General features: G+C 38.7%; 2 protein-coding genes and 1 non-coding gene across 3 annotated transcripts in view; 2 read left to right on the top strand and 1 right to left on the bottom strand.

Annotated features, from left to right (window-relative positions):
* The window catches only part of CDKL3 (cyclin dependent kinase like 3), a 111,492-nt gene that overhangs the window by 75,674 nt on the left and 11,980 nt on the right, over positions 1-23,838 (top strand). The gene's annotated exons all lie outside the window — the stretch shown is intronic.
* On the bottom strand, positions 4,353-4,542 carry LOC113930115. The gene has a single exon (XR_003522466.1). It is a non-coding gene; the product is annotated as a U2 spliceosomal RNA (small nuclear RNA).
* LOC113929195 (calmodulin-1-like) lies at positions 10,246-10,814 on the top strand. The gene has a single exon (XM_027605884.2). It carries the CDS (start codon positions 10,246-10,248, stop codon positions 10,771-10,773), a length of 528 nt encoding a protein of 175 aa, XP_027461685.1. The 3' UTR covers positions 10,774-10,814.

Raw genomic sequence — 23,838 nt, 5'->3', positions numbered from 1 at the left:
CTGCTGCTTGTTTGTTAGGTTTTTCTAGGAATTTTTTTTCTAGGAATTTGTCCATTTCACCTAAATTTTTAAATTTGTTGGGATAAAGTTGTTCATAATATTCTCTTATTATCTTATAAAAGTCTGTAGGATTTGTAATGAAGTCCCCTTTTTCATTATTGATAGTGGTAGTTTCTATTTTCTCTCATTTTTTTTCTTGGTAAGTTTTGACAGACTTAATCAGTTTCAAAGCCTTCAATGAAGTTGATTCTCTCTCTGCTTTCTATGTCATTAATGTCCACTTTTATCCTTGTCATTTTTTTCCTTCTACTTTCTTTAGCATAAATTTTGTGTTCATTTTTGAGCTTAAATCATTATCAGCTACTGTTCTTTTTATAATAAGCATTTTAAAGCTATATATTTACCTCTAAACACAGCCAAACTGTGTCACACAAGTTTCTATATGTAGTATTTTCATTATTTTTCAGTAAAAGATATTTTCTCATTTCTCTTGTGGTATCTGCTTTGACCCATGAGCTATCAAGAAATGTAATTCTCAGTTTCCAAACACGTGAGAATTTTTGAAATTGGAACTTAGCTTAATTAGAGTGTGATCAAAGAATACAGTCTGTGTTATTTCAGTCCTCTGAAATTTATTGACTTGTTTTATGTACCAGTATGTAGTAAATTTTTGAACTTTAAAATACTGTGTATTCTCTAGTTGTTGGGTACAATGTTCTACAGGTATCAGATCAAGAGTGTTAATTGTCTTATTCAGGTTTTTAAATCATTTCTGACTCTTTGGCCTGTGCTTATTCTAATAGGTATTGACGAATGTGTGTTAAAATTTCTGACTATGATTATGGAGTTGTCTATTTCTCCTTTTAATTCTATCTGTTTTTTTCTTTATGTATATTTAAGGCTATGTTTTTCGGTGCATAAAATATAGATTTATTATATTTTCCTGCTGAATTGTACCTTTTTTCATTATGAAATATCTCTCATCTTTGTAATATTTGTATATTATTACATAATCTCATGTAATATTTCTTGCTATAGAGTCTACTTCATCTGTTATCAATACAACTACACTAGCTTTTTCTGTTTAGAGTTTATAATGGTACATTTTTAATTTTCTTTGACTTTGAATATTCCTATAGATTTATATATCATCTAAATGGTTCTTTTGTAAGTAGCTTATGGTTGGGTTTAATTGTTTTTAATCCAGTCTGACAATTTATGATTTTTATTTGAAGCATTTTATTTGGAGCCATTTATATTTAATGTAGTATTTGTATGTTTGGTTTTAAATTTATCAACTTACTATTTACTTTCCATTTTTCTTTTTATTGTTTTTCTTTTTCTTCCCTTTATTGCTTTCTTTGGATTTATTGAGTATTTTGTTATTTAATATTTCCCTTTTATTCATTTGTTAATTATATATTCTTTCACAATTCTCTATAGATTACTGCATGCATTTTTGACTTACTAGAATTTAATAAAATTAGAACTTTTACTTGTTTTTGGACAATGAAAGGACCTGAAAATATTTTAACCCCTTTTACTTCTCTCCTGACTCTGTGCCATTTTTGTCATGTATTTTAGTTATGTATATGTTAGTTCTGCAGTATACTGTTACTGTTTTATTTTTTAAAAGACTGTACTTATTTACTTTAGAGAGAGAGTGTGACTGGGGGGAGGGCCAAAAGGAGAGGGAGAGAGAAAATCTCAAGCCGACTCTGTGCTGAGCCCAGAGCACCAAGGGAGTTTCGATTCGGCAGCCCAGAGATCATAATGTGAGCAGAAATTAAGAGTCGGCAGCTCCACTGACTGAGCCAGCCAGGTGCCCCTACACTATTATTGTTTTAGACAGTTAATACTTCACATTTTTGTTCCTATTTTTCTCCCTGAATCTCCAAGCTTACATCTGGGATCATTTTTCTCTGCTTGAAAACTACCCTTTCGTATTTCCTTTAGTGCAGACCTGTTGGTGACAAACCCACACATTTATGTTTTTCTGAAAATATCTTTATTTCATCTTCATTTTAGGGCTTTTTGAATTGATTTTAAGTCTTCCATTGAATGAGTTTTGGCAATTTTATTCACCCATACAACCCTGTCTGAAACAAGATCTAGAACATTTCCATCACCCTAGTCCCTTTTCCAGTGAATTTTCTGCTCAACTTTAATCCAAACACTTTTCTAAATTCTAACACCATAGATTAGTTTTGCCCATTTTTAGACTTCATGAAATTCAAATCATATAAATGGAATACAGCGTATATACCTTGGTATGATGTTTTTGAGATTCATCCATGGTTTGCAGGTGTCAGTTATTTGTTACTTTTTTATGGCTGTGTAGTGTTCCATTGTATGGATATAAAACAATGTCTTTATCCATTCTCCTGTTGATGCATATTTGGGTTGTTTTAATTATTATGATTAAGGATGCCATGAACTTTCTTGTACAAGCCTTTTTGTGGCTATAAACCTCCATTTTTTCTTGGGAAAAATGCTTGGAAGTGGAATTCCTGGGTTATAGGGTAGGTATATATTTAAATTTTTAAGAAACTACCAAACAGTTCTCTAAAATGAGAGAACTGTTTACACACCCACAAGCAATGAATGAGAGTTCGAGTTGTATCACATCTTTACAAACATTTGATATTTATAAGTCATTTTCATTTTATCCATTTTAGTGAATATATAATAGTATCTCATTGAGGTTTTAATTTGCATTTCCCTAGTAAATAATGATGTTAAGCATCTTTTCACGTTTATTGGACATCCTCATATCTTTTTTGTTAATTGTTCAAATACTTTGCACATTTCAAATTGGAATGTTTGCTTTTTTATTGCTAGTTTTTATTTTTATTTATTTTTATTTTTTTCTTTTTTAAAGAAGATTTTATTTATTTATTTGAGAGAGAGAGAGAATGAGAGATAGAGAGCATGAGAGGGAAGAGGGTTAGAGGGAGAAGCGGACTCCCCGCCGAGCAGGCAGCCCGATGCAGGACTCGATCCCGGGACTCCAGGATCATGACCTGAGCCGAAGGCAGTCGCCCAACCAACTGAGCCACCCAGGCGCCCTTTATTGCTAGTTTTTAGAGGTCCTTGATATATTCTGAATATAAGTCTTTTGTCACACATATGCATCATAAATATTATATCCCAATGTGTGGTATGTCTCTTCATTTTCTTAATGATATCTTCTCTTTAAGGTATAGTTTATGTAAAATAAAACGCACAGATTCTGTTTAGCTTCATATGTTGTCACAAATATACTTATGTAACAACCACCCAAAACAGAATATAGAACAATTATATCCCACTTTACCCTTTTTTCAGTTAATATCTCCTACCAGAGGCAACCGCTATCTGACTTCTGTTCCCAGAGATTAGTATTGTTTGTGTTTGAACATTATATAGATGGAATCATATAGTATATATGTAAATGAACCATATAATATATATTCTTTTGTACCTGGCTTCTTTTTTGACAATGTTTTTGAGATTCGTCAATGTTGTACATGTGTATTCAATTCATTCCTTTTTTTACAGTCTTCCTGAGAAATGTCTAACATAGCATAAAATCTATCCATTTAAAGTAGTTCTGTCCTTTTTAATTGCTGAGTAGTAGTCCCTTGTGTGAATATGCCACAGTTACTTTTTTTTTAAAGTAATCTTTACGCCCAACATGGGGCTCGAACTCATGATCCCAAGATCAAGAGTCACATGCTCTATCCACTAAACCAGCCAGATGCCCCAAACTATTATTTACTTAAGTAAGCTCTACACCCAACACGGGGCTTGAACTTGGGATGCTGAGATGAAGAGTCACATGCTCTACCAACTGATCCAGTCAGGTGTTCCAACATGTTTCCAATTTATCCACTCTCCACATGGATAGTTTCTTGATCCATTCTCCAGCTGATACAATTTGGATTGCTCACAGATTTAAAAAAAAATTTTTTTATTTGAGTATAATTGACACACAATGTTACGTTAGTTTCAGGTGTACATCATAGTGATTTGACAATTTATACATTATGTTTTGTTCACCGCAAGTGTAAGCTACAGTCTGTCACCATCACTATTACAGTATCACTGACTATATTCCTTATGCTGTGCCTTTTATTCCTGTGACTTATTCATTCCATAACTGGAAGCCTATACCTTCCACTCCCCTTCACCCATTTTCCCCCATCCCCTGACTCTTCTCCCTTCTGGCAATCATCAGTTTATTCTCTATATTTACGGCTCTGATTCTGCTTTTGTTTGTTTATTCATTTTTTTTAGAGTCCACATATGAGTGAAATCATATGGTATTTATCTTTTTCAGTCTGACTTATTTTACTTAGCATAATGCCCACAAAGGTTTATCCATGTTGTCGCAGATGATGTGATCTCATTGTAATATGTATATAAATAATAATAATATGGCTGCATAATATTCTATTGTATATATACACCATATCTTTTTATCCATTCAGTGGACTGAGGTTGCTCCACATCTTGGCTATTGTACTACACTTGATCTTAGCCAAAAGGCCGAGAAGCGATGCACATCTTGGCTATTGTAAATAATGCTGCAGTAAACATAGGGGTGCAGATGTCTTTATGAATTAGTGTTTTAGTTTTCTTTGGGTAAATACACAGTAGCAGATGATTGAATCACATGGTATTTTTATTTTTAATTTTTCAAGGAAACTTCATACTGTTTTCCTCAGTGGCTGCACCAGTTTACATTCCCACCAACAGTGCATGAGGTTTCCTTTTTCTCCACATCTTTGTCAGCACTTGTTATTTCTTGTTATTTTTATTTTAGCCATTCTGACAGGTATAAGGTGATAACTCATTTTGGTTTTGATTTGCATTTCCCTGATGATGAGTAATGTTGAGCATCTTTTCATGTGTCTGTTGGCCATCTGTGTATCTTCTTTGGAAAAATGTCTTTTCAGGTCCTCTGCCCAATTTTTAATTGGATTGTTTGCTGTTTTGATGTTGAGTTGTGCAACATTTCGGATATTAACCCCTTATCAGATATATCTTTGCAAATATCTTCTTCCTTTTGATAGGTTGCCATTTTGCTTTGTTGATGGTTTCCTTCACTGTGGGAAAGCTTTTTATTTTGATGTAGTCCCAATGGTTTATTTTTGCTTTTGTTTTCCTTGTCTCAGTAGACATAACTAGAAAAATGTTGCTACAGCTGATATCAGAAAAATTATTGCCTGAATTCTCTTCTAGGATTTTTATGGTTTCAGGACTCATTTTTAGGTCTTTAATCCATTTTGAGTTTTTGTGTATGCTAGGTCATAGAGTAGATGTATGTTAAACTTTCTAGAAAAACTGTTAAAGAGTTTTCCAAAGCAGTGATTGAGGATTTAAGTTGTTACATATTCTCACCGATGTCAGGTTTGTCATCTCTTTTATTTTAACCATTTTAGGGGGTATGTAGTTGTATTTCATTGGGGTTTTAATTTGCATTTCTCTGATGAGTAATGAGTTTTCATTCGCTTTTTTGGCTGCCCATTCAAGACTTCTATTCATTTTTAATGGGTTGTTTGTCTTTTTTATTATTGACTTATAGGGCTTTAAAATCTATTCTGAATACAGATAGATATTTGTTGATAGATAGAGAATATTTTTTCCAGTACATAAGTCTATAGCTTGCCTACTCATTTTTCTTTTTTTTAAAGAAGAAGATTTTATTTATTTATTTGAGAGAGAGAGAGAGAGAGAGAGAGCACAAGAGAGCATGAGCAGGGGGAGGGGGATAGGGAAGGGCAGGACTCTGGGATCATGACCCGAAAGGCAGACCCTTAACAAACCGAGCCACCCAGGTGGCCCATCTATTCATTTTTTTAATGGTATCTTTTGATGAGTAGATATATTTAATTTTGATGAAGTCCAACTTATCAATGTTTTCTTTTATGGCTAGTGTTTTCTATGAGCTTAAAATTTTTGCCTGCCCCAAAGTTGCAGAGATATTCTCTTACGTATTTTTACAGAAGTTTATAGTGGTAGTGTTTGATTGATTTAGATCTAATCTCAAATTAATTTTTGCATAGGGAGTGTAATAGAGGTTGAGTCTCATTCTTTCCCCAGATATCCTATTATTCTATCACCATCACTAAAAATACTTTTCCTTTCACCATTTAATTGATTTGAAACCAGGGTGTGTGTGTGTGTGTGAGCGTGTGTGTGTGTGTTGGAGGTGGGACCCAAAATTGAATACAAATAGTAATAAATGAATAACATAACCACACTGGAGAGGGTAGAGAAGAAAAGAACTAACCTAAATAACTTTAGAAAAGTATTTTGTCTATATACTGTACAGCTAAAAAGAACAGTACACAAATGTCATACTCTAGTTAGTAAATTCATGTATCACAGGAGTGTATGTTAACAATTCTGAAATGTTTATGAATTTTATGGGGTTTTTTATGTATTTTTAGGGTTGAGTAAAGTATACTGTGGAATGAACTCATGGTGTTTTATAAGATAGAGATGTATATATGTGTTTATGTATATACTTTTATATTTTTCTTAGTTTTTTCTGCTGACACAGCTCTAGCAATGAGTGCACCTAGGGCCTAGATCTTGATTTCTAAATATTACTCTGCAGTAAAGAAGACCGAGCTCCTTGGAGAAATGGCTGATTCCAGGGCTGGGGTAGGGGACATAAATGATGAGCCTGGAACCTTTTGTTGTGCCAGAAAGAAAAAGTCCTTTAAAAACATTTTGAAAGGACACAGATACCAGCTAGAAGGAACTTTTCATGGTCAACAGTGACACAATGGGGGCAACAAAACAACCATAGCAAAAGAATGTAACATATAAATAAAGATGAGTATGAGTCCATATACATATAAGTTAATAATTAAAAAGATAAGTAAGTAGGGGGAGAAGACACAGCTCTTTCTTATAGCAGAATTCCATTTAATAAATGGAAAAGAAATCATGGAAAGAAAATCAACATTTGCCATCACACTAATAATTATTGCAGACTGGAATCATTCATGGATGCTAAAACTCAATGGGATATTTGCATAGTGTCAAAGTGTCTCCCACAAAATACTTATTAATTACAAAGGGAAAAGAGTAATTTTACAGAGGAGAAACGTGTTAGAAAACACCTTAGTAAATTGGTCAAAGTGAACATTCTCATTTATGGGACAAATTGACCTAATTTACCACCTTACAGGATGCAATAAAAACAACATTGTTTCCCTGATATTTCTACCAAAAATACATGACCTGAATCTAAACATGAGGAAATATCAGAAAAATAAAATTTGGGGCACTATACAAAACAATTGGTCTGTAATATTCAAAAGAGTCAAGGTCTTGAAAGTCAAGGAAAGACTGAAGAACTACTCCATACTGAAGGAGAAATATCTGAAAGCCAAATAAAACACGTGATCCCCAACTGGAGTGCTTTGCTATGAAACACATACTGGGACACTTGGAAGAACCTGAATGAGGTGTGTGGATTCGATTATAGGAATGTATTAATGTTAATTTCCTGCTTTTGATTATTGTATTGGGGTTAAGTAAGACAATACCACTGTTCATAGGAACTACATATAAATTCTAAGTTATTTGGGGCATCATACCAGCAATTTAGTCTCAAATGGTTCAGGAAAAATATTCTTTGTACTATTTTTGTGACTTTGTTTACAAGTTTGAAATTATTTCAAAAGAAAACAATGTTCACATCAGCATTATTTGCATTAGCCCCAAACTGGAAACCATACAAAGGTTCATCAACAATGAACAATGGATAAATGAATTCTAGTATATTCATATGGTAAAATATTATATAAAGCAACAAAATGAGCAAACTATAGCCACATGCAACAACTTAGATAGATCTCATAAATATAATATCAAGCAAAATGAAGCCAAATATAAAAAGAATGCATACTACATTATTCTGTTTTCATAAAGTTCAAAAACAGGTAAAATTGATCTGTAGTGACAAAGGTCATGATGGTGGTTACCTCCCAGAAAGCAGGAGACCATGATTAGGAGAGGCATGAGAGGCTTCAGGTGTACTAGTAGTGTTCTGTTTTTTGACCTGCATTGGGGTCACACATGTTCTGCTCACTTAGTGATAATTTGCTGAACTCTTATGATTTGTGCATTTTTGTATTAGGGTTTTTATAAAAGTTAAAGAAGACTTGTGATATTAAGAAGGAAATATGTCACTTTGAATATTTCTATCAGAAGAGAATAGCTGATGGGATGCCTGGGTGGCTCAGGCAGTTAGGCGTCTGCCTCCGGCTCAGGTCATGATCCCAGGGTCCTGGGATTGAGTCCTGCATCAGGCTCCTTGCTCAGCGGGGAGCCTGCTTCTCCCTCTGCTGCCACTCCCCCTGCTTGTGCTCTCTCTCTGACAAATAAATAAATAAAATCCTTAAAAAAATAAATAAAATAAATAAAAAATAAAAACAAACCCTCCTTAAAAAAAAGAGAGAATAGCTGAAAATTAATGAACTAAACACCAACTGAAGAAATTTTTAAAAGAACAGAACAAAACCAAAATAAAAGGGATGAAATAATAACTTAAGAATGGAAATTAATGAAATGAAAATGGAGATATAATAGAGAATATAATATAATAGAGAACAAAGCCACAAGTTGATTTTTTAATAAGACTAGTAAAATTGATAAGCCTGTCGTGAAATGGATCAAGAAAAATGAGGAAGAGGCAGGTAAGGTAAGAAATATGAAGGTGGCCATAAGTACTGATGTAGTTGAGATAAAAGCAAAATAAAACAAAAGCATTGCCAGCAACTTCTGGCAAATGAATTTGAAAATTTAAATGAACTAGAAGAATTTCTACAAAATATTAGTTAAGACTGACTCAAAATAGAAAACTTGAATGATCCTATAACCAATCAAAAAGAATCAAGGGGCACCTGGGTGGCTCAGTTGGTTAAGCTCTGCCTTCGGCTCAGGACCTGCTCTGAGGGTCCTGGGATCAAGCTCCCTATGGGGCTCCCTGCTCAGTGGGGAGCCCGCTTCTCCCTCTCCCCCTGCTCTCCACCCCCCCCAACCCCGCTTGTGCTCCCTCTCTCAGTAGATGAATGTGCTCTTGTGCTCTTGTGCTCTCTTCTCTCAGATAGATGAATAAAATCTTTGGGGAAAAGAATCAATTGTTAAAGTACCAGGTTTAAAAAATATGTTCTTTCAAGGGTACCTGGCTGGCTCAGGCAGCAGAGCGTGCTACTCTTTGTGTAGGAATCGTGAATTCAAGCCCCACGGTGCGCACAGAGCTTACTTGAAAATTAACAAAACCAAAAAACAATAACGGATGTTCTTTCAAACATTTAAGCATGAGATAATTCCCAAGTTGTACAGCCCCTCCAGAGAACAGAAAAGGGGGAACATACCCCAACTCATCATATGAGGCTAGAATGTAATCTCCACCAGGATAGACATTTTTCTCTTTTGTTCATGATATGTCCAAGTGCCTAGAATAGTGCCTTGGGTATGGTGGGCATTCAAAAAAATTTTTGTTCAATGAATGAACGTATAGAATAGTCTTGAAACTAAATCCAGTTAAGGTCAATAAAACAAGGACAATAACAGCCCATTGTCATTTATGTATGGCTGCAAAACTCCTAAACACAATGTTAGCAAGCAAAACCCAGAATATATAAAAGTGATACTTGTATAACAATGAAGTTGGGTTTATCCCAGAATACGGGGGTGATTAGGAAATCTATTAGTGTAGTCTACCACTCTAACAGATTAAAGAGGGGAGAAACATATTTATTTTAGACAAGGCAAGGCAGGTCACAATTGGGAAATTACATAATTTATATTATTATACCTAAAATATATAGCAAATTCTTTTAAAAATCAATACAAGAGGGGCGCCTGGTGGCTCAGTTGTTAAGCGTCTGCCTTCGGCTCAGGTCATAATGCCACCGTCCTGGGATCGAGCCCCGCATCAGGCTCCCTGCTCAGCGGGAAGCCTGATTCTCCCTCTCCCACTCTCCCTGCTTGTGCTCTCTTTCTCTCTCTCTCTCTCTCTCTCTCTCTCTCTCTCGCTGTGTCTCTCTGTGTCAAATAAATAAATAAATAATCTTTAAAAAAAATCAATACAAGAAAGACAACACACCTACCCCCCAAATGAGCAAAGGACAGAATCAGATATTTCACAAAAGCAGGAAGACGAATGGGCACTAACATGACAGCCTCGGCTTCATCAATAAGCAGGGAAGTGAAAAATAAAACCTCAGAGCAGCAGCCATGGAGGCACCCCGCCCTCACAGCCCCTGTGTTGGTGCAGCCACCCTCGCTCCCTCTGGTCTTCTTCCCTTCGCTCACACCAGGGCTGATCAGATGACCGAAGAACAGATTGCAGAATTCAAGGAGGCTTTCTCCCCATTTGAAAAAGATGGCAATGGCACCATCACAACAAAGGAACTTGGAACTGTCATGAGGGCACTGAGTCAGAACCCAACAGAAGCTGAATCGCAGGATATGATCAACGAGGTGGATGCCAATGGTAATGGCACCATTGACTTCCCAGAATTTTTGACTATGATGGCTAGAAAAATGAAAGATATAGACAGGGAAGAAGAAATTCGCAAGGCATTCAGAGTCTTTGACAAGGATGGCAACAGTTACATCAGTGCGGCAGAGCTATGTCATGTCATGACCAACTTAGGAGAAAAACTAACAGATGAAGTAGATGAAATGATCAGAGAAGCAGATATTGATGGAGTTGGGCAAGTCAACTATGAAGAATTTGTACAGATGATGACTGCCAAATGAAGGCCTACTTTCAACTCCTTTCCCCCCTTCTAGAAGAATCAGATTGAATCTTTTACTTCACCTCTTGCAAAAAAAAAAAAAGTTAATTGACTCATTCTGTTTCTATATAGCAAAACTGAATGTCAAAAGTAGCTTTTGTCCACACACACAAAATCTGCATGTATTGGTTGGTGGTCCTGCCCCCTAAAGATCAAGCTACACATCAGTTTTACGAATAAATACTTGTACTACCTTAATGATAAGGAAGCACCTGGTGGACTCCTTGCAGTTCCATTTGCTCATGATTAATACATTGTTTGGGCTGGCCAGTTTTTCATGCAAGCAGCTTGACAATTGAGCACAGTCAGGCATTTGTATTAAAAACAAAAAATGAAAAAAACAAATTTAAAACTTCTTCAAATGGGTTCTAGTTCAACTTGTTAGTATAAATTGTCATAGCTGGTTTACTGAAAACAAAACATTTAAAATTGGTTTACCTCAGGATGCTGTGCAGAAAAATAGGGGAAGGATAAACTGTCTAGACGTAGCTCCACAAAGCAGGATGGCCCTCTCGTACTTCCGGGCACCCCCACCCATGGTGACCATGACATTCATCCTGGTGGCATGCCATGTGTGTTGGTTTAGCGTTGTCCGTGTTGTCCTAGAGTGAAATGGGTGTCAGGCTGTCACCATTCGCAAAGATTTTTTAAAAAAAGAAACTTTCACCAAGGAAGCATCTTTGGACTCTCTGTTTTTAAAACCTCCTGAACCATGACTTAGAGCCAGCAGAGTAGGCCGTGGATGTGGACTTCAGCACACCCATCAACATTGCTGATCAAGAAATTACAATTTACGTCCATTCCAAGTTGTCAATGCTAGTCATTTTTTTCCAATAAAAAAGACCATTAACTGAAAAAGAAAAAGAAAACCTCAGATTCCAGTTCTCACTCTTACTCAATAGGCAAAAGTAATTGTCAATACCAAGTGTTGGTGAGGATACAGAGCATCGGGATCTCTCATACATTGCTGGTGGGAGTGTATGTTGGGACAAGCACTGTAGGAAATCTGGCATTATCTAATAAAGTTGTAGATGGATTTACCCTATGCCTGAATGTTCCTCCCCTTGGTGTCTACTGTAGAGAAAGTCTTGCACATGGACTTCAAGAGATAAGTATAAGGATGTGTCAAGGAGTGTTGTTTGTTATAGCAAAAACTGGAAACAATCCAAAAGTCCATCATCAATAGAACTGGATAAATAAATAGTAACTTAATACAATATAGTGAAAAGGAAAAACTACAACACATGCATCAACATCAATGAATCTCATAATATCTCTCATCAAAAAAAACAAGTTAGGGGGTGCCTGGGTGGCTCAGTCAGTTAAGCATCTGTCTTTGGCTCAGGTCATGATCTCAGGGTCCTGGGATCGAGCCTGGAGTTGGGCTCCCTGCTCAGCTGGGAGCCTGCTTCTCCCTCTCCATCTGTGTGCCCCCCCACCCCAGATTCCCTGCTTATGTTTCTCTCTCTGTCTCAAATACATAAATTTTTTTTAAAAAAAGCAAGTCAAGGTATGATTCCACATGTACAAGTTAAAAACATGCAAAACTGTATCTTATACACAATATATGATTAGATTGCAAAGAAAGGCCAGGAAAAATAAACAAAATTCAGGATAGCAGCTCTGTTGGCTGGGATGTGAATGGAGAGAGCGAGTACCAAGGAACTTTAGTGGTACTAGTGCTGTCTGATCTTGAATCATGGTTCAAGGGAGTTTGTTTTATTATTATTATTCAAGTATGCTAATTATATTTTTGTCAGTTTGATTTTTTTCATAATAAAAAATATTTTAACAGAAAAAGAAGCCATTCTTACAAGCTGAGGGTTGGGGTGGTGATGGGTATTGTTCTTAGAAATCAATACAAGAAGTGCAGGACCCTTCCAGATCATCCCCACAGGGGATTATCCACTTTCTGTTTCATTTTTTAATTTTAATTTTTGTGTGTCCTTTTATTGTGGAATATTTCATAAGTACAAGAGTGAATAGAGAATAATATAATAATCACATATGTGTTCCTGACCTTATGTAAAACTTCACAAAAATAGTTGAAGCCCCCAGTGTAACCCCCCCAATTACATTCCCCTTCCTGCACTCCAATAACCATAGTTCTGAAATTTGTATCTGTCATTCCATACTTGTCTTCCTAATTTTATGCATGTGCCCTTAAGAGTTTGTATTGTATTGTTTCTATTGTATTGCTTGACATGTTTGGCATTTTATATAAACGGCATCATTCAGGACATACCCTCCTGCAACACCTTTTCCCCCAACCTTTTTTTTAATGTTGATCCATGTTGATATGGCAGGATTCTTTTTTTTTTAAGTTTAATTATTCAAGTAATCTCTATACCCAGTGTGGGTCTCAAACTCACAATCCCGAGATCATGAGTCACACACTCTATCGACTGAGCCAAGCAGGTATCTCTGGCAGGATTCCTTGTATCCAGTCTTAATTTATGTTTATAATGCTCCAAAATTAAAAAAAAAACACTTTTTGTTATGGGAAATTTGAAATATATGCAAGATTAGGCAGAGTATCATAATGGTCCCCTATGTACTCATCACCCAGATTTAACAGTTATAAACATGTGGTCAGTTTGGTTTCATCAATTTCCCCACTCATTTCCTCCCCTCTTATATGATTTTGGAGCAAATCCAAGACATCATATAATTCTCCCCTAAGCATTTCAATATGTATCAAAGCTAAGATCTCTTCTTACAAGGACACAACTATAGGTCTTTATAACAGTTATTAACAACTTTGTTAATATCATCAACTATTCAGTGTTCAAATTTCCATAGTTCTCATATTTTCACATTGTTTGAGTCAGGACTCTGTTTTAATTTTTTTCTGAATTGCTGATGGGTTGCTCTGCACAAGGCATTCAGTGAAGTTCTATTGAACATGTGTTGGGCTGAAGATCTCACTGAGTGGCGGGCATCTGCTCACTCCACTGATGGGCCGAGAATCTGAACTTCTTCAGGTGGCTTGTGAAAACTGGCAGGCATTTCCACAGATACTGGGTTTGTTCATCACTGGTAATCATTTAACTCTGTGATAATGTTCCTTTCGGTCAATTTGTAGACCTTGTGTAAAGAATGCCTGTGGCATATCTTTATTCGTAACACCCTATTAGATGGTTGTGCAGGTACTCCATATTTACCATCAGGAAATGTAGAAATATAATACTTCTTTGTTTACTAATAATACCGCTAAGCAAATGATGATGTTGTCATCTTACCATTCTGGTTCTTTCCTGAAACTAAAGAAGGGTGTGGGATGAGACAAGAGTGAGGTGATGACCGAATGAGGTAATGTACGTGGAAGTAGGTTGCAACCCATTAGGTGCTGTACAAAGGTGGTTTTAATACAACCAGCAGCCCTCATCTCTCACATGCTTTACTTCTGTAGTCACTGTACTTACAGCTTTTCCTTAATCCACCTATCCAACATTCAGACTCTCATCCATCAGTTGGACTAATGCAGTCTGGCATCCTCTGCCAGGTCCATCACGTAGTCTTGAAAGTGGTGCTCTCATTGTTGGCACAGTGGTGCTCATGTGACAGTTTGAATATTTTGGGCATAAAAATAGAAATTATTGGGAGCGGAAACATGAGGCTACTGAGGCTTGTGATTAGAAGCATCATTTTCCTGAATGTAATACCATTAAGACAAAGATGAGCTCCTTAGGGGTACAAAAGCATGAATCTTTGGTCCATCTGGACTCTTAGTCACATGCCAGATGACATATTCAGTTGTGAAGAAAAGAAAAAGAAGGAAGAATATCTACAAACGCTGCATATATATTGTTTAATACTATACTATAATTAAAATGCAAAATATAGGGCGCCTGGGTGGCTCAGTGGGTTAAGCGTCTGCCTTCGGCTCAGGTCATGACCCCAGGGTTCTGGGCTCAAATCCCACATCAGGCTCCTTGCTCAGCAGGGAGTCCGGTTCTCCCTCTCCCTCTGCCCCTGCTTGTGTCCCCTCTCTCGCTGTGTCTCTCTCTGTCAAATAAATAAATGAAATCTTAAAAAGTAAAGAAAGAAAGAAAGAAAGAAAGAAAAGAAAGAAAAAGAAAGAAAGAAAGAAAGAAAGAAAGAAAGAAAGAAAGAAAGAAAGAAAGAAAAGAAAGAAAAAAAGAAAGAAAGGTAAAGGAAGAAAAAGAAAATGCAAACTGTAATTAGGGATTACATAATGTTTTTAGCTTTCTAGGAATGAAAAGTCCTTAAAACATTTAACCCATTGTTTGACCATACCTTTGCATTTGCATCTGTTTTCAGAAACACAAAACTGCCCATAGTTGAGGAATGCTTCCTCTCTCACAGTTATCCACAGAGCTAGAATTATGGAGATGGACTGAGGAGAAAACCAGCCTACCCCTGCCACAAGGTTGTACTTCTCAGCCAGCCTGCCATGGAGGGCTGCAGGAGAATGGGAGTGGTGAGCTCTGTCCAGAAGAATAAGCCACTCCTCTTTCTTTAGCAGCCCAGAGCAATTATTTCATGAGGAGCCATCTTGACGACGTATGCCCAGTCATATGGTCAAGCTATGCTGTTCAGCTGCATTGTTTCCTGTTGTAATAGGTGTTGTAGGTGTCATCTGGTATTTGGGTGAGGCAGGAACCTGAGCGGTCTCACTTGAAGTCTTGTTGACATTGGGAACTTCGTACTGACTTAAAACATTATTTAGTACAAGGCAGAGGACTCGTTCAGCAGTTAGGACTGCTGGTTTTCTGCAGCTGAAACCCAGTTGTAGTCACTGGCCTCATGGTCTTGACTATCTATAGGCAGGGTTAGATGATGCAGCATAGTTGTGCAGCCTTCACCATCTCTTCTGCCCTTGAATTACAAATATACCAAGAATGCACATCACAACTGCATCACCAGGAAAAGCAGGCTAGAAGTGCTTCTAGCTCTGTGCCATGTTTTAGGTCTAACACGTTGTGTGTTTATTTTGGCAAAAGCTTTGGGAGCAGAGGAAGCCATTGTCTGATTTTATCATTTCAATCTCAAAACATCACTGATAATAGTTTTCCCTTGGCAGTTCCCTAAACTCAGCAATGTTCAATCGTATTTTACTGCATTTGCTCTCCAGAGGTAAATTGTTTGTTTTTTTTAAGATTTTATTTATTTATTTGAGAGAGAGAGAGAGAGGGAGCAACAAACAGGGGGAATGACAGAGGAAGAGGGAGAAGCAGGCTCCCCACTGAGTAGGGAACCCAACACGGGGCTTGATCCCAGGACTCTGGTATTATGACCTGAGCTGAAGACAGATGCCCAACCAACTGAGCTATCCAGGTGCCCCATAAATTCTGTTTAGTAGTAGGGGAATGGTCCCTCTACTAAAATCTAGCTCAGTCTTTGAGATTCTTCTGTAAAAGAGGACCTTAGGGAAACAACATCATAATAATGGTAATGAACCACAACTTTATTGAACAAACATTGGTGAGTTGTATTTGAGTTGCCAATGTGTGTTTGCTAACTAGATTCTAAGCACTACTTGCATGGCAAAGAGCCAAATGTTCTTCTTTTTTTTTTTTAAGATTTTATTTATTTGAGAGAGAGAGAGCATGAGAGTGGGGAGGGGCAGATGGAGAAGCAGGCTCCCCACTGAGCAGGGAGCCTGATGCGGGGCTCGATCCCAGGACCCTGGGATCATGACCTGAGCCGAAGGCAGACGCCTAACCGACTGAACCACCCGGGTGCCCCCAAATGTTCTTCATCTTTTATTCCCCGTGGCACTTAGTACATGGCAGGGATTCAACAAAATAGAACAGAAAAGATGTGTATCAGAATAATAATAATAGAACAAGGCAGAAAGTAGTGCTGAAAAAGAGATATGAATGATCTGTAGGATCCTAGCAGAGAGGTGACCGTCAGCTGGGGGAACTATAAAAGCTTCAAGGAGTGGTGTCTCTTGACTGGTAGATGGACCTCAATAGACTGAAATAAGAGCAGTTGTATATTGGATGTTTCTTATGTGCCAGCCACTGTGCTAAGCATTTTGCCTGCTTAATCCAACCAAATCTTGCCACAACTCTATGGGAAAGGTACTTTCATCATTCCCATTTTAGAGTTGAAGAAATTTGTGGCTCAGGCAGATTAACGGATTTTTATCGAAGTCACACAGCTGGTAGGTGACAGAGCCAGCATCCAAACCAGTCTGACACGAAGGTTATGCTCTTGAACACTGGGCTATACTGTCCCTTATTTTAAGAAGTGAATTCAGTGTTTCATTGTTCGATAAAACATGGCCTATGTTCTAAAAACATTTACTAGTTGATGTGGCTGGAGAATAAGGTATGTGGAGAGTAGAGAGCAGTGAGCAATTAAGGTTGTTCCAGTAAGTCAAGAACAAGTCTCAGAACTTGCAATGCTATCCTAAAGAATTGGGGATTTTTGGAAGGTGATGGAAGCATTAAATGCCTATTAGTGAAGTGGCAGAACTAGATAAGCGCTATAGGATGACAAGTCAGGGGGAGGGGGAGGAGAGGCATATAAGCCAGTTAGGTGGCTATTGTGTAGTGGTGCAGGAGTGAAAAGGCATGCACAGTCCCAAGAATATGTGATTTCCTCCTGCAAGCCTTGCTGGGATTGTTTCATGTTAAGAAAATAAAACGTTCAAAAATCTAGTCTCGGGGTGCCTGGGTGGCTCAGTGGGTTAAGCGTCTGCCTTTGGCTCAGGTCATGATCCCAGGGTCCTGGGATGGAGCCCTGCATCAGTCTCCCTGCTCAGCTGGGGAGTCTACTTCTCCCTCTCCCTTTGCCCCCCTACCACTCGCGCCCTCTCTCTCTCTCAAATAAATAAAATCTTCTAAAAAAAAATCTAGCCTCACAAACAACATGAATTAGAGAACATGAATTAGCTTAAAAATGTGCTCTATTTGAAAACTTTTAAAAATAGAATTTGACTTAGAGACTATTTTGCACATAAATCTTTGGGAACCGCATAAACTAACCTGTGTTTATGTAACATTCTTAAAGGAGCATTTGTTGATCAGTACAAAGGAATACAGGGAATATGTATATATCCCTTGAAACCCACCCCCCCTTTTGTTACATGACTCTACCTTCTCTTCTAACCCTTGTGAATGACAATGTTATTACAGGTCCAATAAATTCCTAAAATATTTCCAAAGAAACAGAAACCAGTAGAATTAGGCATTGGAAAACTTCCATAGACTGTTGCTTCTGGACTGTGCTCTGGATCTACAATGAATTCCCTTGCCCACAGAGCTGGCTCACATTCCTGAGTTGTGTGTATAGCTCTGAGGCAACCAGTGACACCATGACATTGACTAACTACATGGAGCCTCCTCTTGTCTGAAGGGAATTGCTCATGAGGAGGCAGGCTCTCTAATTTTCCTTTCGGGGGATTCCGTCCGATGATCCCCACCCTGAAATGCAGAATAGACAAGCAATAAATAGTAGGTTGACTATGAGGTTTCATCACCCACTTTCTGATATTTTATTGGCAAAGCGAGGACTATGTCCCATTTCATCGTGTAGTCTGTGGGAATGGTACTATTTCACACCTCTCCACATTGGTCAACACTTTTTATATGCTGACTGAAACAGGATCACCTGGATATGATAGAATTACTAATTTCAAGTGGGGGGAGTGATTCAGTTTAAGAGTTTTTATCTTTTAGAGATACATGTTGAATATTTAAACGTGAAATGATATGATGCCTAAGATTCGCCTCAAACAACACTGGATGGAGGAAGTTGGCGGGGGTGCAGATAAAATAATAATGGGTACAATGGGTATGAGTTGGTGATTGTTGAAGCTGGATAATGAGTGCATGGGGGATCATTATAATCCTACATGAATTAGTGAATAATTACTAGCTTTACGAAAGGTCTACTAATGTATATGTTTGAAATTATACATAATTTTTATTTTTTATTTTTTTTTAAAGATTGTACTTATTTATTTGAGAGAGAGAGAATGAGAGAGAGAGCACATGAGAGGCGGAAGGGTCAGAGGGAGAAGCAGACTCCCTGCCGAACAGGGAACCCAATGCGGGACTCGATCCAGGGACTCCAGGATCATGACCTGAGCCGAAGGCAGTCACTTAACCAACTGAGCCACCCAGGTGCCCCTATACATAACTTTTAGATGATCACTCTTTAGATTTTGGGCCAAGTACTGCAATGAAAAAGAAATATTAATGAATTGTTTCTAGAAAAATGTGCATGCCCGGTCATTTCTCTTCTCAGTACATAGTATACTAGTCAGTCTATCCCCCATCTCCAAACCTTCACTAACTCTGTAGAGCTGTGATTAGCTTCCTATGCATTTGCCCGTGCTTTTTCTCCTCTGGCTTGTCTCTTCCAATCGATTAGTAATCTCATCATGGCAGGACTTTCCATGTAACCATCTCTTCATCCGCATGGCACTATGATTTCTCAAGGATGATAAAATAAAGTGTTAAAGATAAGATAGTAGATCAGTGTAAGCCAGTACTTTTTAAAAGGCTTGCAAAGGGATGGTGATTATCTAAATGTCGATTTATGTGTCAGGAACACCTGAGTTCAATTCAGTCACAAGAGTGATTCTCCCTAAAGCTAGGGGGAATACATCATACTTTTTCTTCTTGTAAATCAGAAATAATCTGGCCTCAGGGTACAGAAGAAAAGGAGAGAAAAAGGAAGGAAACGGATCAGAATGGCAGCCGTGTTCTCCAGTGAGCCGGTGGTTATTCCAAAATTCATCCCCAAGTGGTGGGGACCATGCACCTGTCCCCAGGTGGCTGTGCTTGCAGCCCTGGGCCTGTGTCTTCTTGGTGTGGCTCTAACACGGCTCTAATTCTTCTAGGTAGGTGAAGTTACCACCAGAAGTCTACTGCAGCCCCTTTTCCTCTTTTAGCCTAGAGTTGTAGAAAATCTTATTGCTGAGAAAGGTCAAAACATCATTTTTTTTTAGGATTTTATTTATTTATTTGTCCGAGAGAGAGAGAGAGAGAGGCAGGCAGAGGGAGAAGCAGGCTCCCTACTAAGCAAGGAGCCCTATGAGGGACTCGATCCAAGGACCCTGGGATCATGACCTGAGCCGAAGGCACACGTCAAAGCATCCCTTTAAAGGTTATCCAAAGGCACTGAATATGCACACACTTGCTCCAGGCCATACACTTATGCAGCTGGGCCCATGGTAGCCACCAGGTCTCAGTACCATTGGCCCAACTCCCCACCTCGTGGAGGTTTGTTTTGAAAATTGTGGTCTGCTAGGAGTCAAGAGATAGGTTGAGTGCCCTGTTTAAGGACTGCCATCTCTAGCTTTGGTCTTCAAAAGGAAGTGTAGGGAAGGTAGTTTACCTGCTGAGATGACGGAGTGAACCGCTGTGGGGAAGTGGTGATGTCATCAGCCATTTCTGGCCTCCACACTGAAACTGGACTACACTCTTGGTTAGCAAACAAAGGAGGAAGTGAAGCAGATTCGTCATTGCTTAAGCAGCCTGGTATGCCGACCTAGAATTCTTGATTCTCTAGCAGTTGGTAGAGGCAGCAGAGGGAAACTTTCTTGGGCACGTGCTGGGCCCCCCGCTGAGAAGGGCCGGGAACTGCCAGTTGGTGGAACAGACCCACGCACCTGTATGCTCTGAGGAGCTCACTGGGAACTGCAGTGATGTTGTGTCTTCCCTGTCTGGCCTTGCTCAAGTCCTCCAGGAAGTTGCCTTTAGGAGAAACTTTGTATCCTGCTTCTGCAGGGATAACTGCCAAATGTAGCTTTGATATAACAGGTACGATTTATTTGATTATTTGAAAGTTTCGGCCACTAAATGGACATTAACATTTAAGATTCCCCTTCCCTTGGCCTCTAAAAAGTGGTTAAGAAAATCAATAGTGAACACATCCATTCCCCAGGGGCTCGGGAGGGCAGACATAGGTTATCTGAGCTCTTGGAATCCTAGACAGGCTCCCAGGACTCCTTTTTCCTCTAGGAATAGGTTCTTGTTCAGCTGTTAGGAATAAAAAATTCAGTTGGCTAGAGCCACTAGCCATTCTTCTGAAGTGTTAACCAGATCTATAAGGAGCCTTGGCTTTTCCCTGCTTGCAGGCAGGCATGTCTTGAGTCTAGACTATGTAAGGTCTCCTGCTCTGATCCTTGAAGGGCTGTGGAATGAGATGAACTTCCCATCCTTCTGTCCATGGCCTAATCCAGCCTGAATTTTCCTCTTTTGTCAAATACTTCATCAGGAGCCAACTCACATCTCCTTTGCCTTAGTTTGGGCTCATTTCTTCTTGATTAGTCATCTGGTGATACCGTAATTTCTTGATCATTATTAAGTGGCCATTCCTTAATATTGTTTTAAAAGGTTATTTGTTATTCATTTTTTATTAAGTAATATCTTATGCCCAATGTGGGGCTTGAACTCATGCCCCAAGATCAAGAGGCACATGCTCCACCCACTGAGCCAGTCAGGCACCCCTCTTAAAAAATTTTTATGAGTTGAGCTTCTCAGAAGAAAGATACTTTTATTTTTTTTAAAGTTTTTATTTAAATTCCAGTTAGTTAACATACAGTGTTGTATCAGTTTCAGGTGTACAATATAGTGATTCAACAATTCTTCACATCACCTGGTGCTCATCATGACAAGGCACTCCTTAATCCCCATGGCCTATTTCACCCATTCCCTCACACAGAAGAAAGATACTTTTAAATCCAATAAACAGGTACATAAATAAACAAATATGGTATACCTTAGACTAGGAATCAAATAGGAGAGAGGGTGGGAAAGGTAGCCTCAGAATCCAAATTCAATCTGAGATCTTGCAGTGAGCTACAGGAGTCAATTCTGGTCTCCATCATTTCTTTCCCCCTTCCCTTCTTCTCTTCTTTCCTCCCTCCCTCCCTCCCTTCCTCCCCTCCTTCCTTCCTTTTTCAGCTTTACTGAGATACAATTGACATAGAAAACTGTAAGTTTTAGGTGTACAATGTGTTATTTGATACACTTCTGTATTGCAAAATGATTACCACCATAGCTTTAGCTAATACATCACAGCATATATTTACCATTTTTCTTTTTTGTGGTGAGAACATTTGAAATCTACTTGTGGTCTCTGTCATTCTTCATGATAAAAAGCAGGAGCCTGGGCTGACAATACAGGGAGAGTTGCTGGCTTTGGATTCACATGGTTTAGAAGGCACCTCAGACCTCTTTGGAGGTCTTTAAAGTTCAACAAGCCAATGATGTGAGTTAGTGACTCCAGGATATCAGGGTGGGGATCTAACCAAGAGACACTTGCACTTTTTAGTTCAGGGCACATTCCCTTAGTCCGTCCTACAAGGCCACTCTTTTAAATATGGATGCCTGTATTTTCTCCTATTTCCACTCCTCACTCCTATCCTTCCTCCCTGCAAGCAACCATTCTAATCCAAGGTCAAACAACCAATCTAATCTAAGGTCAGCTCCAGGACCCTGACGGGGCCATGTATTTCTGGTGTGAGGACTGGAAAGGGATGAAGTTATGCTGGAGCCATTTGAGAAGGGTAAGTCAGGTCTCAGTGGATGGCAGATGCCTTGTCCTGTGTGACGCTGTCAGGCCATTTGTGAATCTCTGGATCTTTCTTGTCACATGGCAGCCATCTCTTAAGTTTTAACCTATGCTTCCCTTTCTGAATGTGAAGATATTACATTTTTTCTGTCACAGGCCCACTTAGTGGTCAGTATTTTCCAGACCCTGATGTTTGTTGATGCATACACCTGATTAGTACTTCTGTTCTTTTGCATTGTTTCAAAGCCCACCCCTTTCTCATTCACAACTGCACACAATAACAGTAATGCCTGTGGTATTCAGTGTGACTCACATCCTTGCACGATTGACTATTATCTAGGCTTCTTCTGAATACTGAAGTGTAGTTCTAAATTCACAAGCATAATCCAGAAATGTATGAACAGTTTGGTTTTGGGGGGGTTGCCTTTCTTCTAGAAATCTGAAAATTCCTTTGATTCTTTTCTGAAAAATTGTAAATTATGACTTCTGTCTTCTTCTAGAAGTTCTCATTGTGTTTATCCTCATTTGACAGCTGAGAAAACATCAGCATGAAAATAACAGCTTTCTCTGTAACTTAAGTGTTTCATTGACCTCCACACACAGTTATTTTAAGAGGATTTAGATATATCTGAATGGCCATTAAGAATTTCTGATGGATTTGAAACCTGACCTATTTAAAGGAATTTGTCCTGGATAGTTGAATGCTGGCCTGTCCAGGTGACCTTAAGTAAGAACCTAAGGACCATCAGTTCTTAGTTGTGTAGGTCACAGGATGTTCTCCAAGGGTCAAAGGCAGGATGGCTCAGGGCCAGATGTCCACCATTTGTGGCAAAGCCAGTCAGAGCTGCTGCCTTGTGAATATGAGCCCAACCACTTCACCTGTGTCCTGTGAAAACATTAAGAGAAAAGATGTTTCTCTGCTATCTCCAAGACAAAGTGAGGGAGTAAAGTACTTGGGCCCTTTGCCTTGGCCTCAGGCATGTATATCTGAACTAGCCCCTGTGTATTGTCACCATGTCTGACTCCCCGGTTCCCGTGGAGCTTGTACACTAGCCATGGTGTTCCCACAAACTGCATCAACCCAAGTATAAAGTGCCCAGGGAATGTAGCCCTGCTTGATCAAATTAAGTAGACACAGATCCCATGAGGATATTTCTGTGCTCAATTGACACCCTCCTCTTTCATGTACCAACCAGGAGTGATGTTGCCAACAGCTGAAACCTGCTAGAAGTAATTGGGGAATGGGGAATGTTTGTTGGCAGGGCCACCTCCTACAGTTGTACCCTGAACAAGACTCCAACTGAGGGGGTGAATTGGGGCTGAAACCCAGCATGAGCTCTACCTTGCCAAGCCTAGCATTTTACTCTGGGGCAGTTTTCTCCAAGGGGGAAGAGGTGTCTTTTCTAATGCACTTAAGGACACCTATGGGTGAGACATTGTCTAAAGAGATTGCCATACAGGTCCAAAATTGGTCACATAGGAGGCTGCTCATGGCAGCAGTGTTTTGGGTGGTGGGAAGTCAGAG

The sequence above is a fragment of the Zalophus californianus genome, chromosome 5 (assembly GCF_009762305.2).
Source record: "Zalophus californianus isolate mZalCal1 chromosome 5, mZalCal1.pri.v2, whole genome shotgun sequence".
In the NCBI taxonomy this organism is placed as follows: domain Eukaryota; kingdom Metazoa; phylum Chordata; class Mammalia; order Carnivora; family Otariidae; genus Zalophus; species Zalophus californianus.
This window is presented reverse-complemented; position numbering and strand designations above follow the sequence as displayed.

What these genes read in the sequence shown, in the direction of transcription:
- LOC113929195 (XM_027605884.2), top strand. Translation starts at nt 10,246, where the DNA reads ATGGAGGCACCCCGCCCTCACAGCCCCTGTGTTGGTGCAGCCACCCTC.